This window comes from Lasioglossum baleicum, chromosome 11 (genome assembly GCF_051020765.1).
Source record: "Lasioglossum baleicum chromosome 11, iyLasBale1, whole genome shotgun sequence".
Lineage (NCBI taxonomy): Eukaryota > Metazoa > Arthropoda > Insecta > Hymenoptera > Halictidae > Lasioglossum > Lasioglossum baleicum.
The window spans coordinates 1245697-1273462 of NC_134939.1; the positions used below are offsets into that span (position 1 = coordinate 1245697).

At 39.1% G+C, this 27766-nt stretch overlaps 1 protein-coding gene across 3 annotated transcripts in view; it reads right to left on the minus strand.

Moving 5' to 3' along the window:
* Window positions 1–27618, minus strand: part of LOC143213737 (opioid-binding protein/cell adhesion molecule homolog) — a 918132-nt gene extending 890514 nt beyond the window's left edge. Inside the window, exons 1-2 of one of the 3 annotated variants that reach the window (XM_076433868.1) lie at window positions 22693–27615; window positions 12692–22620 (exon numbers count right to left, since the gene is read on the minus strand). In XM_076433868.1, the coding sequence (XP_076289983.1) occupies window positions 12692–13340 (649 nt within the window). In that variant the 5' untranslated portion in view covers window positions 13341–22620; window positions 22693–27615. Of the gene's footprint in view, window positions 1–12691 lie in introns of all 3 variants that reach the window. The other 2 variants (XM_076433869.1, XM_076433867.1) reach the window with 2 other exon arrangements.
* Between the last annotated feature and the right edge of the window lie 148 nt (window positions 27619–27766).

A 27766-nucleotide genomic window follows, 5' to 3' on the forward strand; every position in this document is an offset into this window, starting at 1 on the left:
TGCCGGCATGCAAGGGATCCTCGCTACGCAGCGGGACACCGAGTTGGACAAGGTGGCTGAGCTAGCGGACGCCGTAGCGGAAACACTGGCACCGCGGGCACACATCACCGAGGCCGCGGCCCCCAGCGCATCTTCCACGCCGATCGCCGGTCCCTCAACGATGGAACAGAATTTGGAGGCCCTACTAGGCCTGAAAATGGCCCAGCTTTCCGTCTCCCTGCGACAGGAGATTTCCGCGATCCGACAGGAGTTTGCAACCGAGGAGCGTCGACCGCGTCGAGGGTGGTCGCGACGCCCAAGTTATGGCGGGCGGCACAGGAGGCGTTCAGCCTCGCGATCGGTAGAGCGCGATGCGGACGGCAATTACGAGGGCATGTGCTGGTACCATCGGCGTTATGGACGAGACGCACATCAATGTATACGACCCTGTAATTGGGCGTCGGCCCAGGGAAACGACCAGGGCAATCGTTGATGACGGCCAACGACCCCCACTCAGCGTCACGCCGTCTTTTTGTCACGGACATCAGGTCGAAGACGCAATACCTGGTCGACACAGGAGCCGACCTCTGCGTCTTTCCGCGCCATGGGTTGCGCGGACCGCGGGAGAAGTCTACTTACGAGCTAACCGCGGCGAATGGGACAACGATTTCTACGTACGGCACGGTGACGCTCACCCTTAATCTCGGTCTACGACGAGATTTCACATGGAGGTTCGTGGTAGCGGACGTGACGAAACCCGTCATTGGAGTGGATTTTTTGGCCCACTTCAATTTGATGGTGGACATCCGCAACCGTCGATTGGTAGATCCGATAACCTCTGTATCTGCGCGAGGCCGAGCGGTAGTCACGGAGACACCCTCCATTAAGACGGTTGTTGGTGCATCCGTTTTTCACCAACTACTCGCCGAGACCCCGGAGATCACTCGACCGGGAGGGATACCGACCGCAACCGTCAAGCACGCAACCGTGCATCACCTGAAGACCATCCCAGGACCACCCGTCTCCAGCAGGCCGCGTAGGCTTGCCCCGGACAGGCTCGAAGCAGCAAGGGAGGAGTTCGAGGCGATGATGAAGATGGGAATCGCTCGTCCGTCCAAAAGCTGTTGGTCGTCGCCTCTGCACATGGTCCCGAAGAAAGGCGTAGACGAATGGAGGCCCTGCGGCGACTACAGGGCATTAAACGCGAGATCAATTCCCGATCGTTATCCGGTGCGCCATATTGAGGATTTTGCGCAAAACCTACGGGGTAAGAGGGTATTCTCCACAATAGACTTGGTTCGCGCATATAATCAAATCCCCGTCGCTCCCGAAGACATCGAGAAAACGGCAATTACAACGCCGTTCGGGCTTTTCGAATTTCCGTTTATGTCGTTCGGGTTACGCAACGCGGCGCAGACTTTTCAGCGATTCATTGACGAGGTGCTTCGCGAGTTCGATTTTTGTTATGCTTATATAGACGACATTTTAGTCGCGTCGGCATCGCATGAGGAGCATGTGCAGCATTTGAAGTTACTATTCGCGCGATTGAAAGAATTCGGTATTATTATAAATCCTGCAAAATGTAATTTCGGACAAGAGTCGGTAAAATTTTTAGGTTACCAAGTGTCCGAAAACGGTACGCAACCTCTGCCCGACAAGGTGGAGGCCATTAAATCGTTTCCTCTACCGAAGACCGCGAAAGATCTGCGACAATTTTTGGGAATGATTAATTTCTATCGCCGTTTCATCCCCAAGGCCGCCCAGGCTCAAGCCCCTTTAAATGACTTGCTCGCAGGTAATATAAAGGGTAAGGCGCCCATTGCGTGGACGGAAGAAGCGCGGCAGGCTTTCGATACCTGCAAGCAGAGCCTGGCTGAAGCAACCCTGCTGTCGCATCCTAAGCTCAATGCTCCGTTGGCGCTTACCTGCGACGCCTCCGATTTTACGATAGGGGCTGTTTTACAGCAGCGTATCGGCAGCGATTGGCAACCCTTGGCGTTCTTTTCAAAGAAATTAGGGTCTGCGGAACGGAAATATGGTGCTTACGATCGCGAATTACTTGCAATTTACCTAGCTATTAGACATTTCCGTCACATGATCGAGGGTAGAACCTTTACCATTTTTACAGACCACAAACCGATCACTTTCGCATTTAGACAAAAATTAGACAAATGTTGGCCAAGACAGTTCAGACATTTAGATTTCATTTCGCAGTTTTCTACCGATATCCAACATGTTTCCGGGAAAGATAATGTCGTTGCCGATGCGTTGTCTAGAATAGAAGCGGTACAGCCCCCCCTAGATTACGAATCTTTAGCGGACTCACAAGCCGAAGATACGGAAATACAGGGATTCCTGTGTGAAGGATCTAATTTAAAATTGCGTAAAATCCTGCTACCCGACTCGAATAGAGAGGTGTTTTGCGACGTCTCAACGAACGTAGCAAGACCCTTCCTCACGGTTCCGTTTAGACGCATTGCATTTAACACCATTCACGGTTTGTCCCATCCAGGAATTAAGGCGACGGTCAAGCTCATGACACAGCGTTATGTTTGGCCGTCAATTAAAAAGGATGTTCGTTTATGGGCACAGTGTTGTGTGCAATGCCAAAAATCAAAAATTTCGCGTCACGTAATTTCACCGTTAGGATCTTTCCTTCCGCCTACGGCGAGGTTTGAACATATACATATAGACATTGTAATTTTGCCGGTTTCCGAAGGTTTTAGGTATTGCCTTACCTGCGTAGATAGATTCACCCGTTGGCCTGAAGCGTTCCCTATGGTGAATCAGGAGGCTTCAACCGTAGCTCGAACATTTTATGACGGTTGGGTAGCCCGTTTCGGTGTCCCGTTACGGATTACCACGGACCAGGGAAGACAGTTCGAGTCTAAAATATTTTCTGCGTTGAACGAATTAATCGGTGCGAAGCATTTACACACTACAGCATACCACCCTTCGGCCAACGGAATGGTAGAAAGGCTCCACAGGCAACTCAAAGCCGCGATCCGTTGCCACCAAACGAATCGGTGGACGGAGGTTCTTCCGTCGGTTTTGTTGGGAATACGAGCTGCATGGAAGGACGATTTGAAGGCTACGTCGGCCGATTTAGTGTATGGCGAGTCCTTACGGCTACCGGGCGAATTTTTGTCGGCGAGCGTAACAGAAGGCAGAGAAGACATTTCCGATTTTGCAAACAATCTTCGTTCCCATTTTTCAAAAATAGGTCCGAAGAGTGGTTCCCACCACGCGGTAAACCGTACATTCGTTTTCAAAGATTTAAATACCACATCACACGTTTTTGTTAGAACCGATGCGTCAAAACCAATTTTGCAACAGTCGTATGAAGGTCCGTATATGGTGGTTCGTCGAGACCCAAAAACTTTCGGAATTCTCATTAAGGGTAGAGAAGTTACCGTGACCATCGATCGATTAAAACCCGCCTATATTCTTGCGGAAGACACTATTCCAGGCCCGGTAGATCCACCGGATGCGGAACAGCGGGTTACCCGTTCTGGTAGGCGTGTACATTTTCCTGAGCGTTACCAAGCAGGCCGTCGTTAGTTTATACGCGTTTTAGCCATAGGATGTATATATATTATTCATTTCTTATTTTTGTTTTCTTCGACATCCTACAATATATTATAGCATTATCGCGCGAGTATCGCACGTATAGCATAAGCTATGATATCTTGTAGTGCGCGTTATATCTTATTTTAGTGGATTCCGTTTCAGTTTGCGTTATTTTAGTGCGATCTCTCTCTCACCGATTGTAATATCCTGATATTGGATAATATTACTTGATTTTAAGTTTTCTTTTGCTTCCCTCTTCTATGTTCTGTTTGTTTATCGTAATTGTCAATTACTGGCAGGGGGGTACTGTGGCGGCCTTGGCGCTGCCCTACGCCGCGCCGCTGTCGCCTTAGAAAACTCCTGATTTCCCTTCCTATTGTTCTTCGTTCCGCGTGGGCCTGGTCAGTCCTGTTACACATCTGGCGACCAGATCCACGCAGGCCTAATCCTCGCCTGTGTCTTTCCCAGGTCTCGCTAGGGCCGGTTCAAGGTTTATGGTCAGGCCCTGGCAAACCTCTCCCGTTTATATGACATCCTTTCCTCATTGCCTTTTTCCGCTCTTTCCGTTTTTCTAGCACCCTCTGCGATTGCTTCTTTCCGCATGTCCTTACCTGATCCTTCTCTCCTCATGGGTCTTGCCATACCTTCCTCTCCTTACTTTCCTCCCACTATTCCGTTTCCTCCTCTCCTTCATTTTTTTTTATCTTTTTCCAGGGGAGTTTTCTAAGGGTGACGGCACACTTACTACGGAGTCTTCGACGAGACAACATCTCTCTAGCGTTCTTTTCCGCACTGTACTTGTGCTTCAATAAATGAGAGTTGAGTGAATATTTAGTGGTACCTACTGATTCCAACAACCATCACTCCTCAATCCCATTCTATGCCCCATGGAGGAGACCGCTCTATGTCACTTCACCTACCCATTCCCCTTATTGTTAGTCTTCCTTCTCGAGAATTCTTCCTCGAGAATTTCTCGAGAAATTTTATAATTGGTTATTTCTCATTTCTCGAGAAATTACAGTATTTCTCGTTTAGGTCCACCCTAATGTACATATCGGACAGGAATAAACATTGAGTTAATGTTTCTGCGCTTTCGATAAATATTATCAACGATATTCCAAATATCATAAGTTTTCCAATATTTTTTTATTTTATTAAAAATTCTAGAGAATTCTCGCGAAATATAGTTTTATTTCTCATTTCTCGAGAAATGAACAATGTTGAGAAATCAGGAACACTAATTCCACTGAAGGGCCTACCCCGCAAGGGGCCAAGAACATCGAGCTGCCTCGGTCGCCGAGCAGTGTAAACGTGCCGCGTAATTCGATACCGGATCGAGTGTATTGGTGTAAATCTCAATCCAATTAGAAAACTCCTTCATTTTTCATGATTTTTTTATGGGACTTTCACCAACTTATTTGTGGCATTTTTTTTATTAAAATCACACTAAACACGATATAATTTCAACTGTACTTACAAGGAGACCCCGCGTATCGAGACACCCAGATCTGAACGAAATTTTGTGTGAACATAGCTTAGACATCCTCATGAACTATCCCATTGGCTTTCTCTTGAATGGGCACTCGTTTTCGAGATAATCGATATTGAAATGCGACATGTAAGTTATATTCAATGAGTGAAAGCCTCTTGTCATAGCGGTCTGTGGCCGAGTGGGTTGAGCGAATGTCTACCACGAGGTTGGTCGAGGTTCGCGTCCCTTGTCGGCATTTTTTTAAAAATATTTTTTTTCACTTTTTTTTTATTTTTCTACGTTCTACACATTATTTCTAATATAATAAATGACAAGTAATCTAGTTTTACGATAGACAAGATATATGTTTCCGCGCGGGGAAATTTTTTTGTTTCTTTTTCGAAGTTTTTTCAATAATGTAAAATAAGTTTACAACAAATAAGCAAGAAATTAAATATATTAACACCACGATTCCCGCCAGCACGTAGTGGGGTGATGGGCGTCGAAAAAGCACACGAAACATAAGTATATTCTGCACCACGAACACCATACAAATACTGTTGCACTTTCGTTGCAGTTGCACTTTTCTTTTTTTAAATCTTCCGGAAACGCTACCTCGTTCACGTTGGCGTAAATGAATATAATATTATATAATTATAATATTTTTTTTATCTTTTATATTTTTTTTCATTTCTTTTCCTTTCTTTTATCCCTTCACCTGGCCGTCGGTGGTCTGAAAAACACATGTTGCTGTTTCTCTCCTTCTCTTGCTCGGTAAGACAGTCCCAAAGTAGTAGAGCAACATGTGTTTTTCGGGCCATTGTCGCTCAGGTCTGGTCTACAACATCTAACAATAAATTGTACGCATTAAAAACGGCTCAAAAATAGCTTTATTGCTGCTTGCCTCGCAAACCGTCCCGACCATTTGCACGCCAAATGTTTCATTGTGCGTGCCGATGGCCGCTACAGGGCGATTACTTAAAAATACTGAAGTTGAAAAGATACTGTTTTATGATAATTTATTAGAGTCTTCGTATTTTGGCTAAAGGCCTCAACACAGCAAAAATAATTTGCGTTATAATACTTACCACAACGAATATGTCAGATTTTTATCAAACATATATCTTGTCCATCGTAAAACTAGATTACTTGTTATTTATTATATTAAAAATAATGTGTAGAACGTAGAAAAATTAAAAAAAAGTGAAAAAAATATTTTTTTAAAAATGCCGACACGGGACGCGAACCCCGACCAACCTCGTGGTAGACATTCGCTCAACCAACTTTTTTTTTTTTTTTTAAGAGCGTTTATTGTGCCAGAAATAGATATACAGGGTGTTTACCTACAGGTGGGAGAAAATTTAAGGGGTGGTTCTCGACGATAATATAAGACGAAAATGAAGAATAAAAAAATTGCGATTTCGGCTTCGTTATTTAGTTATTAACAATTACAAATCCGCCTAAAATGCTGCAACACTTCTAACAAAAGTATACGTTGCGTACGTCAGACAGGCGCGCGACAGTCTCGTATCAAGTGACAAACGCTTGCATACCTTGGTTCTCATTTGGGGCCCCAGCGAGGTGAAATTGTTTAAAAAATCGATGGACGACATTGAACCTACCTACTCGTTAAAATCCACAAGGGCATTTTTAATATCCGCCCTATGGAATTATCAAGTAGAAGGGGTCAATGCCCTTTCACTTTTAAATTCTTCTCACACATATCCACAAATCCTTATCCTGCACTATAATTGTTCATAACACCGTACCTAATATACTGGAATAAACGCTCTAGCACTATTTACAATATCATACACACGCACTACGAGTTTACAGAGAGTACAAGTTTACTGAGGTGAAGGAGGAGAATGTGAAGAACTGGTAATCCTTTAATGTTGAAACACTGCTCTTTATTGAACTTGATTTACGTCGCGAGACTCGCTCACAGACGGAACGGACATCTTGAGGTCGTGTGATCTCTGCGAACGGAAATCTTCGACGCGTGAGGGAAGAATCATCCGTACAAGCTAGCATCTGTATGCACACTGATTTGCACTGATTCAAGACAGCTGATGAGGTCGATGCCAGATCGATAAAACAAATGAAGATCTACAGCAAACCACCGCCCAAACATCGGGCGTTGCTATACCAATACATTGTCTATCCTGTTTTCACGAATTTCGTGATTCTTTCTCATTCTGTCTGTGACCGCGAAATATCTCGTGCGTGTGCATTGACCACATTAGCTGTCTTTGAAGATTTCCGTTCGCAGAAATCGCATGACTCTGTAAACTCGTAGTGCGTGTGTATGATATTGTAAATAGTGCTAGAGCGTTTATTACAGTATATTAGGTACGGTGTTATGAACAATTATAGTGCAGGATAAGGATTTGTGGATATGTGTGAGAAGAATTTAAAAGTGAAAGGGCATTGACCCCTTCTACTTGATAATTCCATAGGGCGGATATTAAAAATGCCCTTGTGGATTTTAACGAGTAGGTAGGTTCAATGTCGTCCACCGATTTTTTAAACATTTCCACCTCGCTGGGGCCCCAAATGAGAACCAAGGTATGCATGCGTTTGTCACTTGATACGAGACTGTCGCGCGCCTCTCTGACGTACGCAACATATACTTTTGTTAGAAGTGTTGCAGCATTTTAGGCGGATTTTTAATTGTTAATAACTAAATAACGAAGCCGAAATCGCAATTTTTTTATTCTTCATTTTCGTCTTATATTATCGTCGAGAACCACCCCTTAAATTTTCTCCCACCTGTAGGTAAACACCCTGTATACATCGGTTATTACAATGAAACTTTGTACGCTCGACAAGTTTGACGGTGTGTGTGTTTTTGTTTGACTAAACTTAATGGCCCGTAGGAACGGGCTCTCGCAGTTTTGCAGCTTTCTGTTTTATTGCACTTACTGCGGGTGTGTTTACTTAGGCTAAGAGACGTTTTCTTATCGTATATCATTTAGTTGTGTACAGAAAGGCACGGGGGGAAAAAAACTGTACATTTGGACAATGGTTAATTGTTGAAGTAGGAGTTAATCTGGGTAGGGACCCTTTTATGACTGTATTTTTTTTTTTTTTACCTGTTTGTCCAGGGGGAAAAATCTGAGTCAAATTATGGTGATGATCCTCTCTTTAAAATTAGTAGTGTTTGTTCGTTTTATTTTTAGAGCTTGCCTAAATCTGATTTTTTTTTTGTTATCTATAATTTTTTATTATTATTTTTTTTTTTATTTTACTGTCGTTAGTTGAGGTCGAGCAACCAATATTTTTTTGTGTTTTCTGTGATCGTTTTCCGTGTCGTATTTAGTCAGTTTGTACTTGAATCTTATATCTGTGTTGTCTATGTTTAAGTAGCTGTCGTATTTTAATGTTTTGTTGTATTTTTTTCTGTTATAGAGGTATATTATTGGGTGTCCGTGCTTGTTTTGTATGAGTCCAGTGGCGTCTAGGTGGATAAATGCTTCCGGAGGTGTTAGTCCTGTATGTCTTGTCTTCTCAAGGTATTGAGGGTTGGGGTAGGAGGAGCTACTAATGAGGCTGTTGTTTTGTACATTTCTGATGTTTGCCCAGTGGTTTCTGACGAGTTTAAGCATATGTAAGTCTATACGTGTGTCTTTTGATTTTTGCAGTAGTTTGTGGTTGCTATAGTATTTCGTGTAGTTTGATTCTGGTGTTTTGTAGGCGTTTAGGCAAGCTCTGAGTACCCTTCGTTCGAACAAACGAATTTTTTCCATGGTGCTGGCGCTTATGTTGTACCATATTGGTATGCCATAAGTGATTATTGGTCTTATTAATAGTTTATAGCAGAGGAGTTTTACTTCCTTATCTAGATACTTCGAATAAAATATTTTTTTGTTCGCCGCTACCGCTTTTCGTGCTTTTTCAAGTTGAATTTGTACGTGCTCGTTATAATGTAATTTAAAATCTAGATGTACTCCTAGATAACGAACGATTTTTTTGTGTGGTATTTTTTGTAAATTTGTGTCTTTGTTGTCTTGTATTTCGAAGTTTTTAGCATTCCTCCGTACGTCTGCGTTTGCGTTCGAGTTTTTAGATAGGCATGGTCTGAATAGAATAGTTTCGCATTTATTGAGGTTTATTTTAAGTTTCCATGTATGAAAGTAGTCTTGTATTTTGTCAAATAAGTCTTGTAGTTTCTTTTTTATTTTTGTCGGTCCGTTGTCCATGATATACATTAGGAAATCGTCTGCGTACGCTATGGCGCCTTTGCGGTTGTCGTTATCTAGGTCGTACATTAACAAAAGGTCACTTAAATATAAGCTAAACAGTATTGGGGAATTTACGGCGCCCTGTTGCAATCCGTTTTGAACTGTGAATGATTCTGTAGAAGTGTTTTGTCCTTCAGTGACTTTAAATTTTTTGCCGTGAGTCATGTTCCACATCATTTTGATGAGGTGTGGGGGGAAATTTTTTTTTATGAGTTTGTAGAATAAACCGTCCAGCCAAACTGTGTCAAACGCTTTTTCTAGATCTATGAAGATTGCGCCGACGCAGTCTCCTGCATTACGCGCCCAGCAGATGTCTGCTGTAAATTTTAAGATGGCATGTACTGTTGAGTGTTTTCTTCTGAAACCGTATTGGGTTTCGGGAATTATATTATTGTCTGTGCAAAAATGTTCTATTGATTTGTTTATTATCATTTCGAAAATTTTGCTGATATTTGGTAACATGCTGATGGGTCGGTAGTTGGCTGGATTAGAGCTATCTTTTCCTTTTTTTTTTAATGCTATAACTTTGGCTGTTTTCCATGCCGTTGGAAAATATGCTCTGTTTAGGGAATTATTAAAAATTATGGTATAATTGAATCTGTAAACTGGTGGTAGGTGTTTTAGTACTATATTTGGAACGTTGTCGAAACTGGCAGATTTTTTACTGTTAAGATGTTTTAGTATAAAGTCCAGTTTGGTTGTTGAAGAGAAGTAATTTGGTGGTGTTAAATTGGTGTTTGGGTTGTCTGCTCTGTTATTGTCGTTGAAAGTGCAGACTGTAATGTCGGAGCGTATGTCATTGTTTATTTCAGTTTTTAAATTGAGAACTTTTTGTTCTATTATGTTTGTTAGTTGTGGTTTTCCCATGTGTGTGTTTTGTGTATGTGCTTTCTCAAAAAGTGCCCCTAGTACGTTTAATTTTTCATTTATGTCAGTTATTTGAATGTTGTCGTTCACGTCTGTCTGTCTGTTGTTTATGTTTATGTTGGCTTTTGAGATTACTTCTGTGTTGGAGGTATGTAATTTTAAAGGATCTATTGTATTTTGTTCTTTGGGTCGGAATAATGTCTTTATTGAGGGGAATAGTTCGTCTGGTTTGTGTGTTGTTAGGTTTGTGATTTTTTTTTCCAGTAAGAACTAACTGATTTGTGGAATTCTTTTTTTATTTTCTTTTTTGTAGATTTTAGCAGGTATTTCAGCATTTGTATGTGTTGATCGTTTAAGGTTGTGCAGTTGTTGATTGCAGTCCGTTTGTTGAGTTGTGTTAGTATTGTGCTTTTCAATTTTTTAAGGTTTTTTATGGTTGGTGTGATGAATCTATCTGAAGAGTTATAATTGTGTGAGATGCGTGGTGTTGTTTGGTTTATGGCTAAGTTAATGTTTTCGTTTAGTTTTTCAATGTATCTGTCAATTTCGTCTGTGGTTAGGTTTTTATTGTTTGGGATGGCTGTGTCGTCTATGTTTAACAGGTTCGTTTGAAATTTGATCCAGTCTGTTTTTTTATAGTTGTAAATTATTGACGGGGGAGGTTTGTCTATTTCCATAGTGTTGTTGTGGTATAGAGAAATAATCATTTCTACCGCTCTGTGGTCGCTGTCAAAATCAAGAGTGTTTAATCTACCTGGGGCGGGTGTGTTGTGAAATTTTATGCGCTCGTCTGCTAGGCATATGTCTATGAATGATCCGCCTTTTGGATAAGATGGAATTTTTGTGTTTAGCAGAGTGACTCTATTTTGAATTTTATTGTTTTGAATCCACGTTTTTAGGGTGGTTCCTCTGTTATTGATGGATGGGTTATTCCAGTCTGTGTGTTTTGCGTTTACATCACCAGCTATTACGAAAAAGTTATTGGTGTTGTATAGTTCTAATTGGTTGCAAATTTTTGTGAGGTCTATGGTGAATTCTTTGTTATTCCTGCTGGGTGCGTATGTTGCTATTAGGAATAGTGAGTTCTGGTTTACCTTGATTTCTATAATTGTAGATTCTAGAGTTGCGTGGAGTGAGACAATTGGCTGGACGGTTTTAAATTTTTAATTCTTTTTAATAAGGATGCCGGTTCCCCCAGCTTGTTTCGCGTTTGGTCGGTCTGATCTCACGAATGTAAAGTCTTTAAAATTGACTTTGTGCTTCGAGTTTAATTTTGTTTCGCATAGTAGGACCACATCAGGTTTTTGTATGTCTAAGAAATCAGTTAGAGCTGCTCGTTTCTCGTTTGAAATAAGGGAGTTTACATTAAGTTCTATTATTTTTAGTGTTTTATGTGATGTTGTTGTGTTTTGTTGTTGTTTCTATGGCTTGTGTGGTTTGAAGGAGCGTTAGGGTTCATCTTATATCACTAAATTGTTTGCTAGCGCTAGTCTGTTGATTTTGTTGTTGTTTTCTTCTATTTGATATGATAGTTTTTGGGAGAGTGAATTTATTGCTGAGTCTATTAATTGTTTTATTTGCAGGAGTAGTGTGTTATGTAATTGTATGTTTGGATCGGTTTGAGAGGTGGAAGCTGTCTGTGTCGGTTTCGTTTGGGTTGCGTTAATTGGATTGTTGGTGTAGTTAGGAGATGTTGTATTTGTTACTGCTTGGCTGAAGGAAAAACCCGATTTTATGAAATTTGAGCTAAAAGTAAGTTTTTTCTCTTTTTCAGAATGTATTGCTAGTTTTCTTGCTTCTATTCTTTCTTTAAATTCTATTAGTTTGGGGCAACCTCTGTAAGAGGCTGGATGACCGTGGCTCTTACAATTCATGCAGTATGGGGGAGAGTCAGCTTTTACTGCTGTGGAGATTAGGGATCGAGGGCATTCGCCTGGATTGTGGTCGTGTTCGCATTTAACGCATCTATACTGAAGGTTACAATTTGACGCTACATGTCCAATTCGTTGACATCTTATGCATTGTATTCGGTCTTTCTTTATTAACTTTTCCCATTTTACTATGGTGTGCATGAGTGATTTTATTTGACTCAGATTTTTCAGATTGCTTTCAGCTGAAAGTTGGACTATGTAAATAGGTAGGATTCTACCTTCTTCTGATGATCTTTTTGTTGAGAATCTTTTAACAGATATAAACGACAGGCCTTCTATATTTAGTTTTTGTAGAGTGTCAAATATTTCCTCCGGATCGTAATTACCTTCTATGTTTTTAAGTAAAACGGTTATGTTTTTGTCTGATTTAGGCGTGTAAGTAAAGAACTGAGTATTAATGCTTTTGAGTGTTTCGCAGGCTATTTTGTAGTTCGTTATAGATTGTGTTTGTAATATGTGTTTGTTATTGTTAATTTTTTTTATGTGAAAATCATTTATTACTAGGGAGAGTTTAGCTATTATGTCCTTCGTTGTGTTTGTGTGTAGCGTGATTGGCGGAGGTTTATTTGTTTTTTTATTCTCTACATTTGTTTCGATATCAGAAGGAGGTAGAATTTTATCTTCTTTACCTTTTTGAAGATTCAATATGTGTTGACCTTTAAGTGGGCCTTGTTGGGGGTGCGACTGAGCCGTTGGTCCGCTGGGCCCTGCTATTATTTGTGGGATGCGATTTACTGGGCTTGCCTTTGTAGATGCAGTTTCTGTAGGTCGGTGCTCCGGGGTGGGGTTCGAGGTGTCCATTGTTTCTTCTGCTTGTCCTATGGTGTTCGACGCTGGGTTTTTATTGGGGTTGTTGATGTCCGGGGTTAATGTATTTTTGGTCCGTTCCTTTTTTGTTGCCGTTCCCAGGTCGTTGTTGGAGCTAGGTCTTTTTATACCTGTGCTGAATATTTGGTTCGTATTGCTGGTGCCGTTACTTTTTTTCTCTGAGGCTGTCGATATATTGTTTCTGGTTGCTTTGTTGTGTATGTTTGGTTTCGGGTTTTCTTTTTTCGTTGCATACTTGTTGCTTAGGATTTTGTTAATCCGCAGCATCGTTTTCTTGTCTAATAAGTTTTCTGTGTCGTTGCATTCTGCTTTGATTTTTGAGATCGTTTGCGATAGTGTTTTGTTCGACGAAGGTGTTGTGATGTGTGCGCTAGATTGAGAGCTGCTGCATTCAATTGATTGGACGTTGCTAACGTTTTCTTTGCCTGAGGCATGTGCCCCTGTTGGCATCGCGTTTTCGCGCGCGATTTTTACTTTTTCACTCGCTTCTTTTTTTGTTTTTTTTCACTCACCACTTTCACATGTGATTAACCAGTAGCACTTTGGATAACGCACTGTGTGATCGATGCGCATTAAACTTTGATCACTGTTTTTCACTTATGCGAATCGTTTCTTGACGATCGCTAGGCACGTTTCAAAGCTGTTTCCTGGAGGCGCAGGTAGCACGCTGGGCATGACCTACCCCTGCGAAGGTTCGAAGGGGACTCTCGCTCAACCAACTCGGCCACAGACAGCTGTGTCAAGAGGCTTTCACTTATTGAATATAACTTACATGTCGCATTTCAATATCGATTATCTCGAAAACGGGTGCCCATTCAAGAGAAAGCCAATGGGATAGTTCATGAGGATGTCTAAGCTATGTTCACACAAAATTTCGTTCAGACCTGGGTGTCTCGATACGCGGGGTCTCCTTGTAAGTACCCCACCCTGCGGTAAACCCTTCCATGTTGACCGCACAACACCTTCCAAGGAACCCGTGATTGCAGTGATAACTCTTTGGTAAGACAGGTGTTTAATAAACTTTATAACGTTAAGGGAACATCCTGCATCTACTAATTTCTGAAGTAGCAGCTTGCAATCAACATTATCAAACGCGGCCTGTACATCCAAAAATGCGCTCAGAGTGTCCATACCTAGATTTGCTACCACTTCTATATTACCCAGTAATGTGACAAGATTATCCGAGCATGATCTCCCTTTACGAAAACCCGATTGAGATATTGGTAGGGCATTGTGTTCTTCCAGCCACCATTCTAGTCTATTTTTAATCAAGGTTTCAAAAAGTTTACAGATGCAGGATGACAAGGAAATAGGTCTAACTCCTGATCTGTTAGGTTTATCTATAAAAAACATTTGCACATTGTACCATTCTTCAGGGTATAGACCTTTAGAATACATTTCATTGAAAATATCTAATAGAATAAGTTTAATACTAACTGGAAGGAGTTTGAGTGCAAGATAGTCTATTCCATCTTTCCCTGGTGCAGATTTGTCCTTTTTCTTATCTAGAGCAAAGTTAAACTCTACAAAATCAAATGGATCATCGAAAAATCGGTTAGGTGCACAACTTGGAAGCCATATAGGATCAGAAGCCACCCAGGGAGGCGCGATTTTACCCAGACACTTGTATTTTTTGTTGTCTTTCTTCATTACTAAAAGATTTACTATGTGTGTTGGTCCATTTATTTTTTAGTTTCTTACAAACATTCCAGAAATTGGTGCTGTCTCTTTTAGGATCGAGTTCCGTAACAAACTTGAGAAAATATTCCTTTTTTTTTTAATTTGAAAGTTTTCTTAGCGATAGCTACACACTTTTTGAAGTTTATCATGTCAACTAAATCGTAAGTGTGTCTCCACTTTTTATAAGCGACTTTTCTCAGCCTCTTAACCTTGTTACATTCTTCATCCCACCATGGAACTGGATTGCGCCATTTGTTAGTACTGACAGTTCTTTTTTGGGGTGTACAATTAACAATACATTCCTTAATTTGGCGAACAAAAAATTCATACTGCTCTACACAATTCAAGCTGTTAAAATCAAATGATAAAAAAAGAGGAAACTTTTGAGACAACATTTCTTGGTACTTATCCCAGTCAGTTCCTAGTGTTGATAACTTATTCGTGATTTTATTAAAAACATATTTAGATTTTTGAATGGCAATGTCGATATTAATTAGACAGTGATCAGATCCCCTAGTATCATCTAGGACATGAACCGATGTCTGGTCGACTAAATTCGGGGTCGTGAGAACTAAATCGATATTAGTATTACCGTTTCTGTAAAAATCAAAGTGTGTGATGGTGTCGGAGTTATGTAAAAAGATATCATGATTTAGTATACTATTGAAAAGTCTTTCACCGTTCGTATCGTTATTTAAGCAATTCCATGCCCTGTTATGGGCGTTAAAATTACCCACCAAGAGACATGGGGAAAGATTCGAGATTTTATTCAAATTTGCATCCCAATTATTCAAGGAGGGACCTTGCGGTCTATAGATTGCTACTATATTTATTGCAGGTGTAGTGTTAGTTAATTTAATCACACACGACTCAATCCGGCCATTATAAGACCGAATGTCTGGTAAGACGTAGTAATTGATATCCCTTTTAATGAAAATAGCGACACCACCACCCTTCTTATTAATTCTGTCTCTACGGATAATATTAAAGCCTTTGAAAGCTAATCGTATGTCCGGTTTAAGCCAAGATTCTACGCAAATAAAAATGTCCACACTTTGTAGAATTTGTTGGAGTTCTTCTCTATGCTGGACAATACTTCTTGAGTTCCAGTAAATGATCTTGAGCGAGGATATATTCTTGCAGTGATTTGTATTGTTCATTATTTAATGCCGTGACAAAGAGTTTTCATCTTCTTCGGATGATGTCGGGTATGGGGATGAGAGAACAGTTGATTCCGATTTCTTTAACCTCTTCATAATTCTCGTGAATCTACTTTTCATACGTCTGTCAGTTAGGAGAGGATACAGTTTTTCCATTTGAGCTATTAATTCGGGGATATTCGTTGTGAATTCCTGCGCAATTTCTCTTGCATCAGCCGATCCATATGTCTTTGTCAAGAAACTTGTAAATTGTAAAAAATTTAGGTGGGAATTTGGTTCGTTGAGTGCATTGCAAAGAGGAGCCAGCATTTCACTTGTGGTTTTCTCTTCGGCTGCAATGCTACTGTTTTTCTTTTGTTTTTTGACTTGTTTGATTACCTCTTTAACATTAGCTTTTTTGTTTAAAATTTCAAGGTTATCATCAGTCGGTGTCTGTGACTTCACTGTGCTGGTTTCGGATCTAGGTCGTTTAATGCCTATGTTGGTGATATCTTGCTGATGAGAGGTTATGGGTAAACTCATTTGGTGTATTTCTTGATTCACTGCCGACGACGTACAGATTTTTTCCACACTTTCCACTTCATTGTCTTCTTGCTCTACAGCCGAATAATCAACAGTACCAGAACTTGAAGTTTTCTTGTCGACGTCCATTGTGCAATTTTTGGCCACGTGTCCAACTTTTTTACAGATAAAACATTTTAAGCTGTCAGACGAGGAATAAATCCAGTAATTGGTATCATCGTGATTTATTTGAATGGTTTCAGGGATTTTGTGTACATCGTCAGGATGAATATACACCTGTCTCCTAAAACTGAGTACATGCGCATATCCTTGATCCTGAAAACCGGCCCTTAAGAACGAAACTGATGATTCCCTTCGAATTTCCAATTTATCAATTATTTCTTCCAGTCGTGTATGCGGAATCGTTGGGTAAACATTTGAAAAGATAATACGTTTATGTTTCACCAGCAAGGGGCGAATTTGTACCATGGTGTTTGCAACAGTAACAGCAGTGTACTTGTCAGTTAAGTCATTGGCAATTTCTTTGGTGGCCAAAAATATGCAAATTCTGCCATTTGATATCCTAGAGGCAAATCGTACGTTTGCTGGATTGGTTAGGTTTCCGATAGCATGAACGTATTCTTTTAGTACTATGCCCTCCCGGGCTTCCATAATAATGGCTTGTTCCTTTGTGGGGATCAAATTGTTTTGGGTAGCTGCGGCATAACTAGCTCTGTGGGTACTTGAATTATTTGTTTCTTGAGTTACGACACGTTGTGAATGACTCCTGTAGTCAGAGGTCAGTCTGTTTGCTCGTTGCACCAAGTGCAACTAGTATTTCTCAATACTTCACTAAACCACACTGCACCACGTATCACAAAATAGATTTCTTGTACGGCTCGGCACTCGTAGACAGAACTGTTTACATAGGCACGGAGCAAAACAAACACGTCCGACACCGTCAACGGTCGCGGACCGAATCAAGCCAAACGTTTATAGCAAATTCATGCTGAAACATGTTTTCTCTAACAGCTCTGGGATTTTCATGAGCCCATGCATGATAATTTCTTTGGTTAACAATTCCTCCTTTTGTAAAGGTAGCTTCATCGGTCCATATTATTTGTAATGGAAATAAATTGTCATTGCGAATTGTTTCAAGAAACCAATTGCTAAAATTCAATCTCTTGACATAATCTTGAGGTAAACAATTCTGCACTTTTTGAAGATGATACGAGTAGCGATTATCACCTTTCAAAGTTCGCCATATTGCCTGCCAAGATATTCCTAATGCAGCTGACGCTCTTCGGACGCTAGTCTCAGGGTTGTTATTAAAGTGGCGTTGGATACAATTTCTTCTCCGACAATCTGCTCTTAACGCTGCTTGGAATTGGTCGCCTTCATTACGAAGTAAAAAAGGTATCTTCATGGATCTTCATCAACCAATGCCTGCAATTCTTTGTCTTCGAATACTCGTGGCCGTCCAGAACGCTCTTTGTCCTCCACAGTAAAATCACCATTTTTAAAGTGTCGGAATCATTCTCTACATGTTTTATCGGAAACAGCATTATCGCCATAAACGTCTACAACCATTCGATGAACTTCAGCTGCAGTTTTCTTCCAATTGAAGCAAAAGATTAACACTTCGCACAAATGACGCTTATTCGGCTCAAATTCCGACATTTTCAATGTAGAAAAAAACGATGTTATTGATGCAAGCGTATATTGTTATGTATTGAATTTTATTGAAAGATTTCCAAACTGAAAAGTTAACATTACTTTAGACGTTATAGTTAACGACAGTTCGAGCTACAGCTACTCGACGCTAAACGGACGGAACTTTCCGATTGACCTAATAGCTGAAGCTATTCACTCCAAAATATCTGAGTAACTGACTAAAGACTGATTAAGGAATCGTAGAAGAAAGCAAGAATGTAAACAAACGAAAGAATGTAAAGGATAACATCTAGTGTTTACATATCTCACTGTCATAACTCACACAACAATGTGTGTGTGTGTCAAAACGATCACAAATACAAGTGTACACAACTACTCGAGAAAGCAACTGACAACGAGATATTGAATTTTTGCGATTTTCTCCAAAACGAAGCAAAAACGAGCGAACCTCTAAAAGGCTTTTTGTCTTAGTTTTTCGGTTCCCTATACGCTCCTGAAGTTTTGCCATTTAAACTCGGGACACCGTGTATAATTATTAGAACGAAACAGCAGCTGTTTTTCAAAAGAAATTTGGAAGATAAGTATATACGCTGTAACAAAATATTCTCATATCTTAAGATCTCTTCTTCGGATAAATAGATTGTAGACGTTTAAGGGGCCTTCATTTCGCGTACCTTATTAATAGACTGCGGATCTTTATGCAAAATAAAAATTGTCTTCATAGATTGCAAGAAACAGGAGCCAAATACAAATATATAGCACGCTTTAAAAATTGTATAAAGTTCAAAATAATACATCGACATCCTTAAATTTTTGTAATCTCTTCACTGTTTTATACTTTACTCTCTCAAGTTTCCCATAAATGCATAAAATCCGCAGTCTACTTATTAAAGACCTAGACTATCATTTACGTTATCGACCGCGACCCGCGGCTTTCTACAGGCAGCGCCCCCTTCAGAGATACTTGAAAAATGAAATGGTACCGATGCATTAATTTGTTTACATTGAGGATGGAGATCACACCCTAAAAAGAACTACCTTGATCGTCACGTACGAGAGCACTATGGGTGACTTCCTGCCACGCCTGGGCAGCATTACTGGTTTCTAAAGGGAGCTGTTACAGAGGGGAAAATCTACATGGGCAGTTAGCATTGCCCTTGAACCGATGAGAGCACTCGCAATTAGTGAAGGACGCTGGCGAATCGTGGGGTAACATGATGAGAGGAAAGGGGACAAACGGTTGTCGCCGTGCAAAGTTATTGAGAACTATGAATCACTTGTGTCGTGAACGAACAGATTGTTGTTTTTGAAAGTACTAACAAGAATATGCTCTCCAATTGTTGCATTCCACCTACCTGTTGCCTGTAAACTCTACTACTCACAGTTCAAGTCTTGACACAGAATTATTGTACAGGGTGTAACAAAATTTAGCGTCATGGTTTTGGCAGATGGTTGTACACCTTCGGATCGGTGGAGATTTGTCAAAAGAAATTGCCGCAAAATTGACGTTGACCTTGACATTCAAGGTCAAAATTTTTTATGCTTGTATCGCATTCTACTCACCATGGGGACCAAACTTGTCGAAGGAACCATGGGTCGCAACTCAACCGTTCTCTTATAAAAGAATGTTAAATGTTTTAACGTCGTCTTCCGTTCCTTGACTTGAGAACCATCATGGTTTATGGCTGTTAACAATCGTCCTTGAACAGCGGCTTCGATTTGGCCACCATTATTTTGTAAACGAAACGGATTTAAACAAATTTTTTCCGCGCGTGGTACTGGAGAAACCACATTTTCTTAAAATTCTACATGTTTAACGAATTTTCTCAACGTTAAAAAACGTTCGTACCATAATCTCCCTATTTTTCCCATATTCTGCAGTTTCAACTTTAATTTACAAACAAAATTTCATCGCTCTACCTCATTTCTATCGAAAGTTCTTTGATTTTGAATCGAGTTTGGTCCAAATTTTCCACTGTGGGGCAGCGCGGCGGTAGCGTATCCACTAGCATGGTTGCCATATTCCGCGGGAACCAGGCCCCTTACCGCTGCGCCCCTCGCCAAGCTGTGCCGCTGAGCCCGCCCCACTCTTCCCACTAACACTGACGCGTACGCGGGAGCAAGCTAACAAGGAGAGTGCAAGGTCGATGCCCCTCCGATTTGATTAAAACTTTGTAAAGTTATAGATCTCGTTCTCCTGTTAACGTGTATACCCCATTATAGCCGCAGATACTCAGTAGTTTTTAAGATATTTATAATTAAAGGTTTTCATTACCATGAATATAGGTTTTATTTCCATTTATATCAAGTAACGATGTGGCTTGGAGGTAGCGTGCCGGAATAGTACGCCGTTGACCAGGGTTCGATTCCTTGTCGGTAAGAGTTTTTTTTTATCAATTAAACTTTCCTTATTTGTTTGTACTACTATAATACTATTATTTATTATAGTGATACTGCTTTTCACATGCAAAAATTAATATTTAATTTTAATAAAGCATAACATGGAAATAATGCGTTACATGCATGTTTTAAGCATATTTTCAGAAACACCTGGCATATCGAAATGTTAATGGAATTGAAAAAACAAAAGGAGTGCCTTGAAGAGAAAGAAACTCTCTTTTTATTGCTTTTTGCACAAGATTCTACGATAAATTTTTCGCTTTCTGGAGCCAGTTAAAGTTAAAAAGCCCATTTTTACTTCAATGTTGAATAACTCAAATAAAAAAAGTCGCACAATATTCAACAACCACACCATTTATACAGGAAAGATAGCCCTTTTAAATGATATTAACGCGATTTATCAAAAAAATTTGTTGCTCCCCGTGTGATGTTCCAAAGTTGCACAAAATTTTTGTTAACCGTCAATGTTGTCTTCATCTCGCTATAACTTTGTAAAAAACCAACGTAGCAACAATTTGAAACAGAGCATCTGGAGCGAGTGGTTTCAGACTTCCTAACCATTGTTTAACGATATCGATACGGCAATATTTGACGGAGTTATGATCACGTAAAGTGGGACCAAATTTTTCGGGTTCGCACAAGTGATCCCTTAATTCTTTTGAGAAGTGTTTTATATGTTATAAAATTATAATAACTCCAAAATGAAAGTATGTGACAAGCGGCGTTCTTCCCGACGACCACAGATATACATACATACTATAATATGTATTAAAATTAAACCAATCGAAGTCCCAAGTTCTAGTTTCCAAATGTAATTGAACTCCTTACTTAGTTATCCAATATTACCGAAATACGCTCCAAATGTAATGATCTTATTTGTACTATTTTTAGATGCAATAACATCTTTTCTAAAGTTCGATTTGTTCAGTCGCGTACTTAAAAAGTGTTAACCCTTTTACAATCAACAGCTACGAGAGAGCAATTAACTAATACAAGATGTATAATTAAAAGTTAGTATTTCTATGTAAAAAACAAATAGAAAACAAACAACACAAGTTTAAGCATATCTGTCAATTACCCACGTACTTGGTTAATTGTAAGTATCGTATAAATACAAGTACTATAATCAACAATGGGTTATTTTAAGAAAGTGGAATTAGGATTTATCGTGTCAACAAAAATATAGTTTTTTAAGTGAATTTTGACACAACCTAATATGAACGTAGAATATTCAATAAAATAATCAATCATAACCTTTAATAAAGGTTTTTCAATATCTCCAAAAATAATAGAGATATTCAAGTGTTAATTTTTGCAGGACCACCCTGTATATTGAGTCATTTCTGTTTTAAAGTAATAATGTGGAAATCCTATCTGGAACAGTAAAACCAGATTTAACCCCTCGCCATACGATTTATTTTACGGTTTCAATGATTAGAAATTTTTTGTAGTTCAGTAGTTCCTAGAAAAGGAGACAATTTATATCTATTGTATGCCCTATATTCTCTAATGGCTGTACATTAACAAAACCAAAGTAGAATTTTATTTCGGTTTAAAGGAAATATGAATAGCATACATATATTTATTAGACTCTGTTCAGAATCTTCATCACGAGTCTGACACGATATTGTAGGGCAAGGGGTTAATTAAATTCGATATTTCAGTGTTCATCATATACCACCACTGGATAATAGAACGTCAATATTTTTTGATTCTATATAACGTCACAATTATTGCACTTGCTTTACTACCCATATTACTATGTTTGGACGTTTAAACTAGTCCTGTAGGACACTAGGGGTCCTACTACCAGCTGCATTGTAGGAGTATTTGTAATGGAATTGAAGAATCGTTCTTGTTGGACTTTGTACAGTAAAACATTATATACATCATTTTTTAGAATATTCTACAACTGTGGACACATTGAATTTTTATACAATAATACAGTAGTAGGGTAGATAGTAGTGAGAACATTTATGAAATTGTTCCGCATAAAACCAATCGCCCGTTCATTTCCCATACGCCGCACGGTGGGCAATTTGGTCGAAACTCGATTCAAAATCAAAGAACTTTCGATAGAAATGAGGTAGAGCGATGAAATTTTTTTTTAAATTAAAGCTGAAACTTTGCAGAATATGGGAAAAATAGGGAGATTATGGTAAGAACGTTTTTTAACGTAGAAAAAATTCGTTAAACTTGCACAATTTCAAGAAAACTGTGGTTTAATCAATACCACGCGCGAAAAAAATTTTTTTTAAACATGAGTTTTAAGATGAGTTCAATGACCTATGACTCAAGGTTATTCAAGGTCAAACCTGCAGAGAGATGCAGAAAAGGTGTGATCGTTTTATTTGTACTTTAGTTACGTATGTGTTCAAAATGATTACCTCTTACTTCAATGCACTTAACAATTGATTGTTTAAATGATTCTCTAGCACTGATCTCTGAGTTTCATGTTTTCACGCGTCGTAGAAATCGCTGTTGTAGTCTTTTAAATTCCATATGCGATTTTGATGGTCGATCTGGGTAGCGTTGTGCGTACAAATTAGCATCCATTTTGTAATTTGTCCTGCATTCTTCTAGTACTATAAACATTTTAGTACAAAACAATTTTATACATTTCCAATTTCACCACTAATTTATAAGTACCATCATTCAGCGAAGGATACCTTAGTACGAATAGCAATGTGTGTAAACTGACTATCTTGCCGAAGAGCACAGTAATACATAAATACGTTTGTTTTCATTTCATTGATAATGACTTTGATGTTGTCCTGAGCAATGCTAATATTGAACACATGTTATTGTTTTGGAATGAAAGTTCGAAGGCAATAGGTTTATAACCTATTGAACATATTAACGAAGAAAATTAACTTCTACTTCAGCTTGATGCAATCCAGGTATAAAATAAAATAAAATAAAATAAAATAAAATAAAATTTTTATTTTGCATAAAAGTCCGCTGTCTAGTGCATAGATAGTGTATTTATTGGATCACATTTTTACATTTTATTATATGTATAGTAGCTGTTCGTGGCGTGTCTATGGCACACCCCCGCAACCAGGCCCTCCGGGCACAGTGGGCAATTTCGATAAAGTTTCTCTAACACAATTTTCTGAGTTATTTTCCCTATGTTTGCGATTTTTGTTTTTTTACCTCGCTTATATTAGCTTGCCGAGTTGTCGTTGTCGGTGTCGGTGTCGTTGTCGTTGTTGTTGTATGCGTCAAATCTTGTAACCGAATTTTAAACCACTTCCCGACAAGCTAGAGACTTGAAACTTTAAACATAGCTCAGAAGTGGGTGAAAATTAGGAGTGTGCGTTCCGCCCGAAAATCTGACTAGATTCGGGTGCGCGATACTTCATGACACATCGGACGGCTCGAGAGTTCCGGGCTGCTGGAGACAATGTTGGGAACTGGTACCGGAAAACTCGCGCATGCGCGACGATTCTAGCGTCACTGAAGTACAAATTCGGGTACCTTAGTCGCCTCGCATAGCTTCGCAAAATCTTTTTTTTTCGATTTTCAAATTTGAACGTTTAACATGCGTATGTTATGCTTCGTACAGACTAGAACATTCCGACGAACTACGCCGCGAACCGCGCCGCAACCCGCGCATTTCGACAAACATTTCGACGAACGTTTCGACGAATGGCGATCGGAACGGATTTGTGTTATTTCCAGATTTTCTTGCGAACAACTATGGGAGCTGCAGCGGTATATACTACACAAAGAAATACAGAAAATGTTGGCACTTTATTTAGATGTAATGTTCAGGTCTCTACGAAGCATCAGATTCGAGATTAAATGACTTGAATTTTTGGATATTTTATGACATTTCGACGAACATTTCGGCGAACATTTCGACGAACGTTGCCACGAACGCCGCCACGAACTTCGCCGCGCGCATTTCGGCGTGCATTTCGGCACGCATTCGCGCGAACGGTTGATCCATCAGCTATGGGAACGCCGCCGCGCGCATTTTGGCGAACATTTCGACGAACATTTCGACGAACGGTGCCACGAACGGTGCCATGAACGCCGCCACGCGCATTTTTGCGCGCACGAAAGCGAACGGCCTGGCACTTACAAATCTGTTTGCAGGACAGATAGCATATCCTAAATATTCATAATATAATTTATAAATGTCAAGAAATGTACATAAATTTATAAACAAAGACATCGGTGATTTAAATTATATATTGTAGTAAATTAAATTAAATTATAATTTGTCTCAAATTATTAAAGATGCCCTTGCTATGAAAACATTGCATTTTTTTCCCTGATATTTTACGCGAATTCTGAACATTTTCGGTAATCTTGCACACCCCTGCAGAAATCCCGAAAAAATTCACGGGAAACCCGAACACCACCGGAAATCCCGAATATTCTCTGAAAAAACTCAGGATTTTTGGGATCCCGTTCCGACGTGATATGAGGCTTCCTATCTCGTTCCCGGCATCGGGATTCGGGAACTCCCGGGTTTTTAGCGGGGTTGCCTCAAACTTTTTCTATAAGAACTTTATTTCTCTCGATATTAAATAAAATGTATGTCTCTTGACAGTAGCAGCATCATCGCGCAGCCCAATGACGTTCGTCAAAATGTTCGTCGAAATGCGCGGTTCGCAGCAAGGTTCAAGGCGCTGTTCGCGGCGCGGTTCGTCGAAATGTTCTAGTCTGTACGAAGCATTATATTAAAATTTGATGTGTATGTATATGTAATATATAAATATATTCTAATTGAGATCTAAAATTGAGATATATGTGCGTCGTGTGGGAGTGCGTCATCCGGTTTCCCTGCAGTAACAGTTCGCCCCAACTTGCCCCACAAGTTACGGACTGTAGAACGCAGATACGTTCCTGGATTCGCCGCGCATGCGCGAGTTTTCCCGTACCAGTTCACAACACTGGTACCAGTTCCCAACATTGGCCGGAGAGAATGACTCGACTTCGTCGGACACGTGCGGAAATAATCGGACAAGTTCGGACGAGCGAGTTATCGCGATACCCGAGAACACAACTAGAACAACTCTACGTTCTTATGAAATAGATAATGGTAATAATGGTATTTTTCCATAACTTATAACGTAATTTTTAATGTACTTGGTTTTTTTTATAATTACAGTAGTTATATTTGGTAAACATGTGGATAATCTTTATTTGTATTTAATTTCGAAATGATGCACGTTACACGTGAAAAATTTAAAATGCAATATTTCTGGCATTCTGATGAATTTGATATCATTCTGATGAAGTTGTTGTCGTCATAATTTACCTTATTTTTATACCTTCTAGGTGTATGTCACTCCGTAAGGATATTGTAACAAATTCATCAGAATGCCAGAAATATTGTATTTTAAATTTTTCACGTGTAACGTGCATTATTTCGAAATTTAATACAAACTAGAGGGGTGTTGTTGCTCGCTCGCTTCGCGAGTAGGGTTGTCGTAGGTTAGTGGTACGGATGTTATTTGGTGTGTGACTCTCCAAGAGTCACACAAAGAACTTCTCGATTAGTTAGTTGTAGTATATTATTATCATTATTAAGTGTACGTTTTAAGAAGATTATACGTTTTCAGGGAAATTCAATAGTTTTCTACTTATCAAAATGTTTGCTATATGGCGTCGCATTAAACCAACATCGCAGGCTCGTTGCTCGCTTGGTTCCTTGTTATAGCATACTAATGTTGCAAAACTAAATTGTCTTAATTAGTTTTTCGCAAACGATACAACTCCTCATTATCCGGGTTTGCAGTATTGATCTTGGTTTTCTGCGATACTGTTAATTTAAATTGTCCCAAAATATATAAACCGCGCTCAATTTTGAAACTCTGCTCAGTGCTACATACAACATTTATAAAGTTCGTTTTTCTGATGTTTTAAAATTCAAACATACTTTTCTCGTATGTTTGTCCCTGATTTTTATGAATCGTAATTGCTTCAGCAGGAACCACTGGAAATTGACTACGTGTGATTTGATATTTTTCCTCACTCGACATATTTACTTGATTCGATATTTTTATTATTGGTGTTAAATTTTTATGAATATTTGCATTTTTCATATAATCACGATAACGAGATCTTACTTTCACTCGTAATCTGGGCAATTGAAAATCTAACCACAATATAGACGGAATTTTAGTATTTTTTCTTGAATAGTAATAAATTTTAATATTCCGCATGCGCTCCATTAACCAATTCGTCTTCAAGATCAATGTTATTAATAATTATCATATATTTTATATTAATTTTCAATTTAATCTCAGTTAATAATTCGGTTTGAACTGATTGTTTTTTCAAAGATTGTAATATAAATTCTTTTTGTACTTTCACCGATATTCTTTGAAAATGTATTCTCGGGAGTAGAGATGATTAACTCACTCTTGCATTGGGATTATTTTCGATTATTGTAAGCGGTAACATTAGCATTAGTTGCATAAATAAAAAAAATGAAAAAAAAAAAAAATTTTCTTAAAATAAAAAAAAAATTTTTTAATTTTTTATGTAATTACGTTTGTTTCTTCGGTGGAAAATTTCCGTCCTCTCGTATAAATTGCACTGTTGAATCAACTCCTTTCGAAAAGAAACAAAAACTGCTTGACCAAAATGGACCAAAATCTAATCAGCTCTAAGTTACAGCGGGGCACATCGATTGCATCATTCATCATTCTGATCCCGTTGTTACTTCATCAGAAAACGGTAACGAAAAATTTGATACCATGCAAATATACATACGCACACACACACATACAAACATTTTGCTAAAAATAGTCTAAAATGACTCCCATGATCATGAAACGTGAAGATCTGCTAAAAACTCGATTTTCGATTTTCGGAGTCATTACTTCCCTATGAATCGGGAAGTTAATAAAGATTATGCACATGTTTTCCAAATATAACTGCTGTAATTATAAAAAAACCAAGTATATTAAAAAAAAACATACGCGTGGAAAACCACGCGCAGCAGAAGTAAAACTTCTTGCAGTCTAGTAATGTTTAGAAGTAAATTAAGATTGGAAATGGTAAATAATCCTAATGAAACGACAACAAGATCAGGAACAACTCTCGATGCAGTAGAATCACAACCACATATAGTACATAGAATCAACCACCAGCTACTTTCACATGCAGTTTCTCATCGGATTTTGTTCTGGCTGAAAGATTTATAAACAATTATCCAAACCCTTGTTCTAAACTAACCTGAATATCCTGAAAACATACGCGTGGAAAACCACGCGTTGCAGAAGTGAAACTTCTTGCAGTCTTGTAATGTTTAGAAGTAAATTAAGATTGAAAATGGTAAATGGTAAACAATTCTCGATCCAGTATTTGCAAGACATTTAGACAAAATTGAATCAAGAATATTTATATCATATTTTAGCTATCACAAGCCAATTGTTGCAATGATAGAATCATAGAAAATCATAGAAAAAATAATGAACGATCTTTGCGACGCAAAGA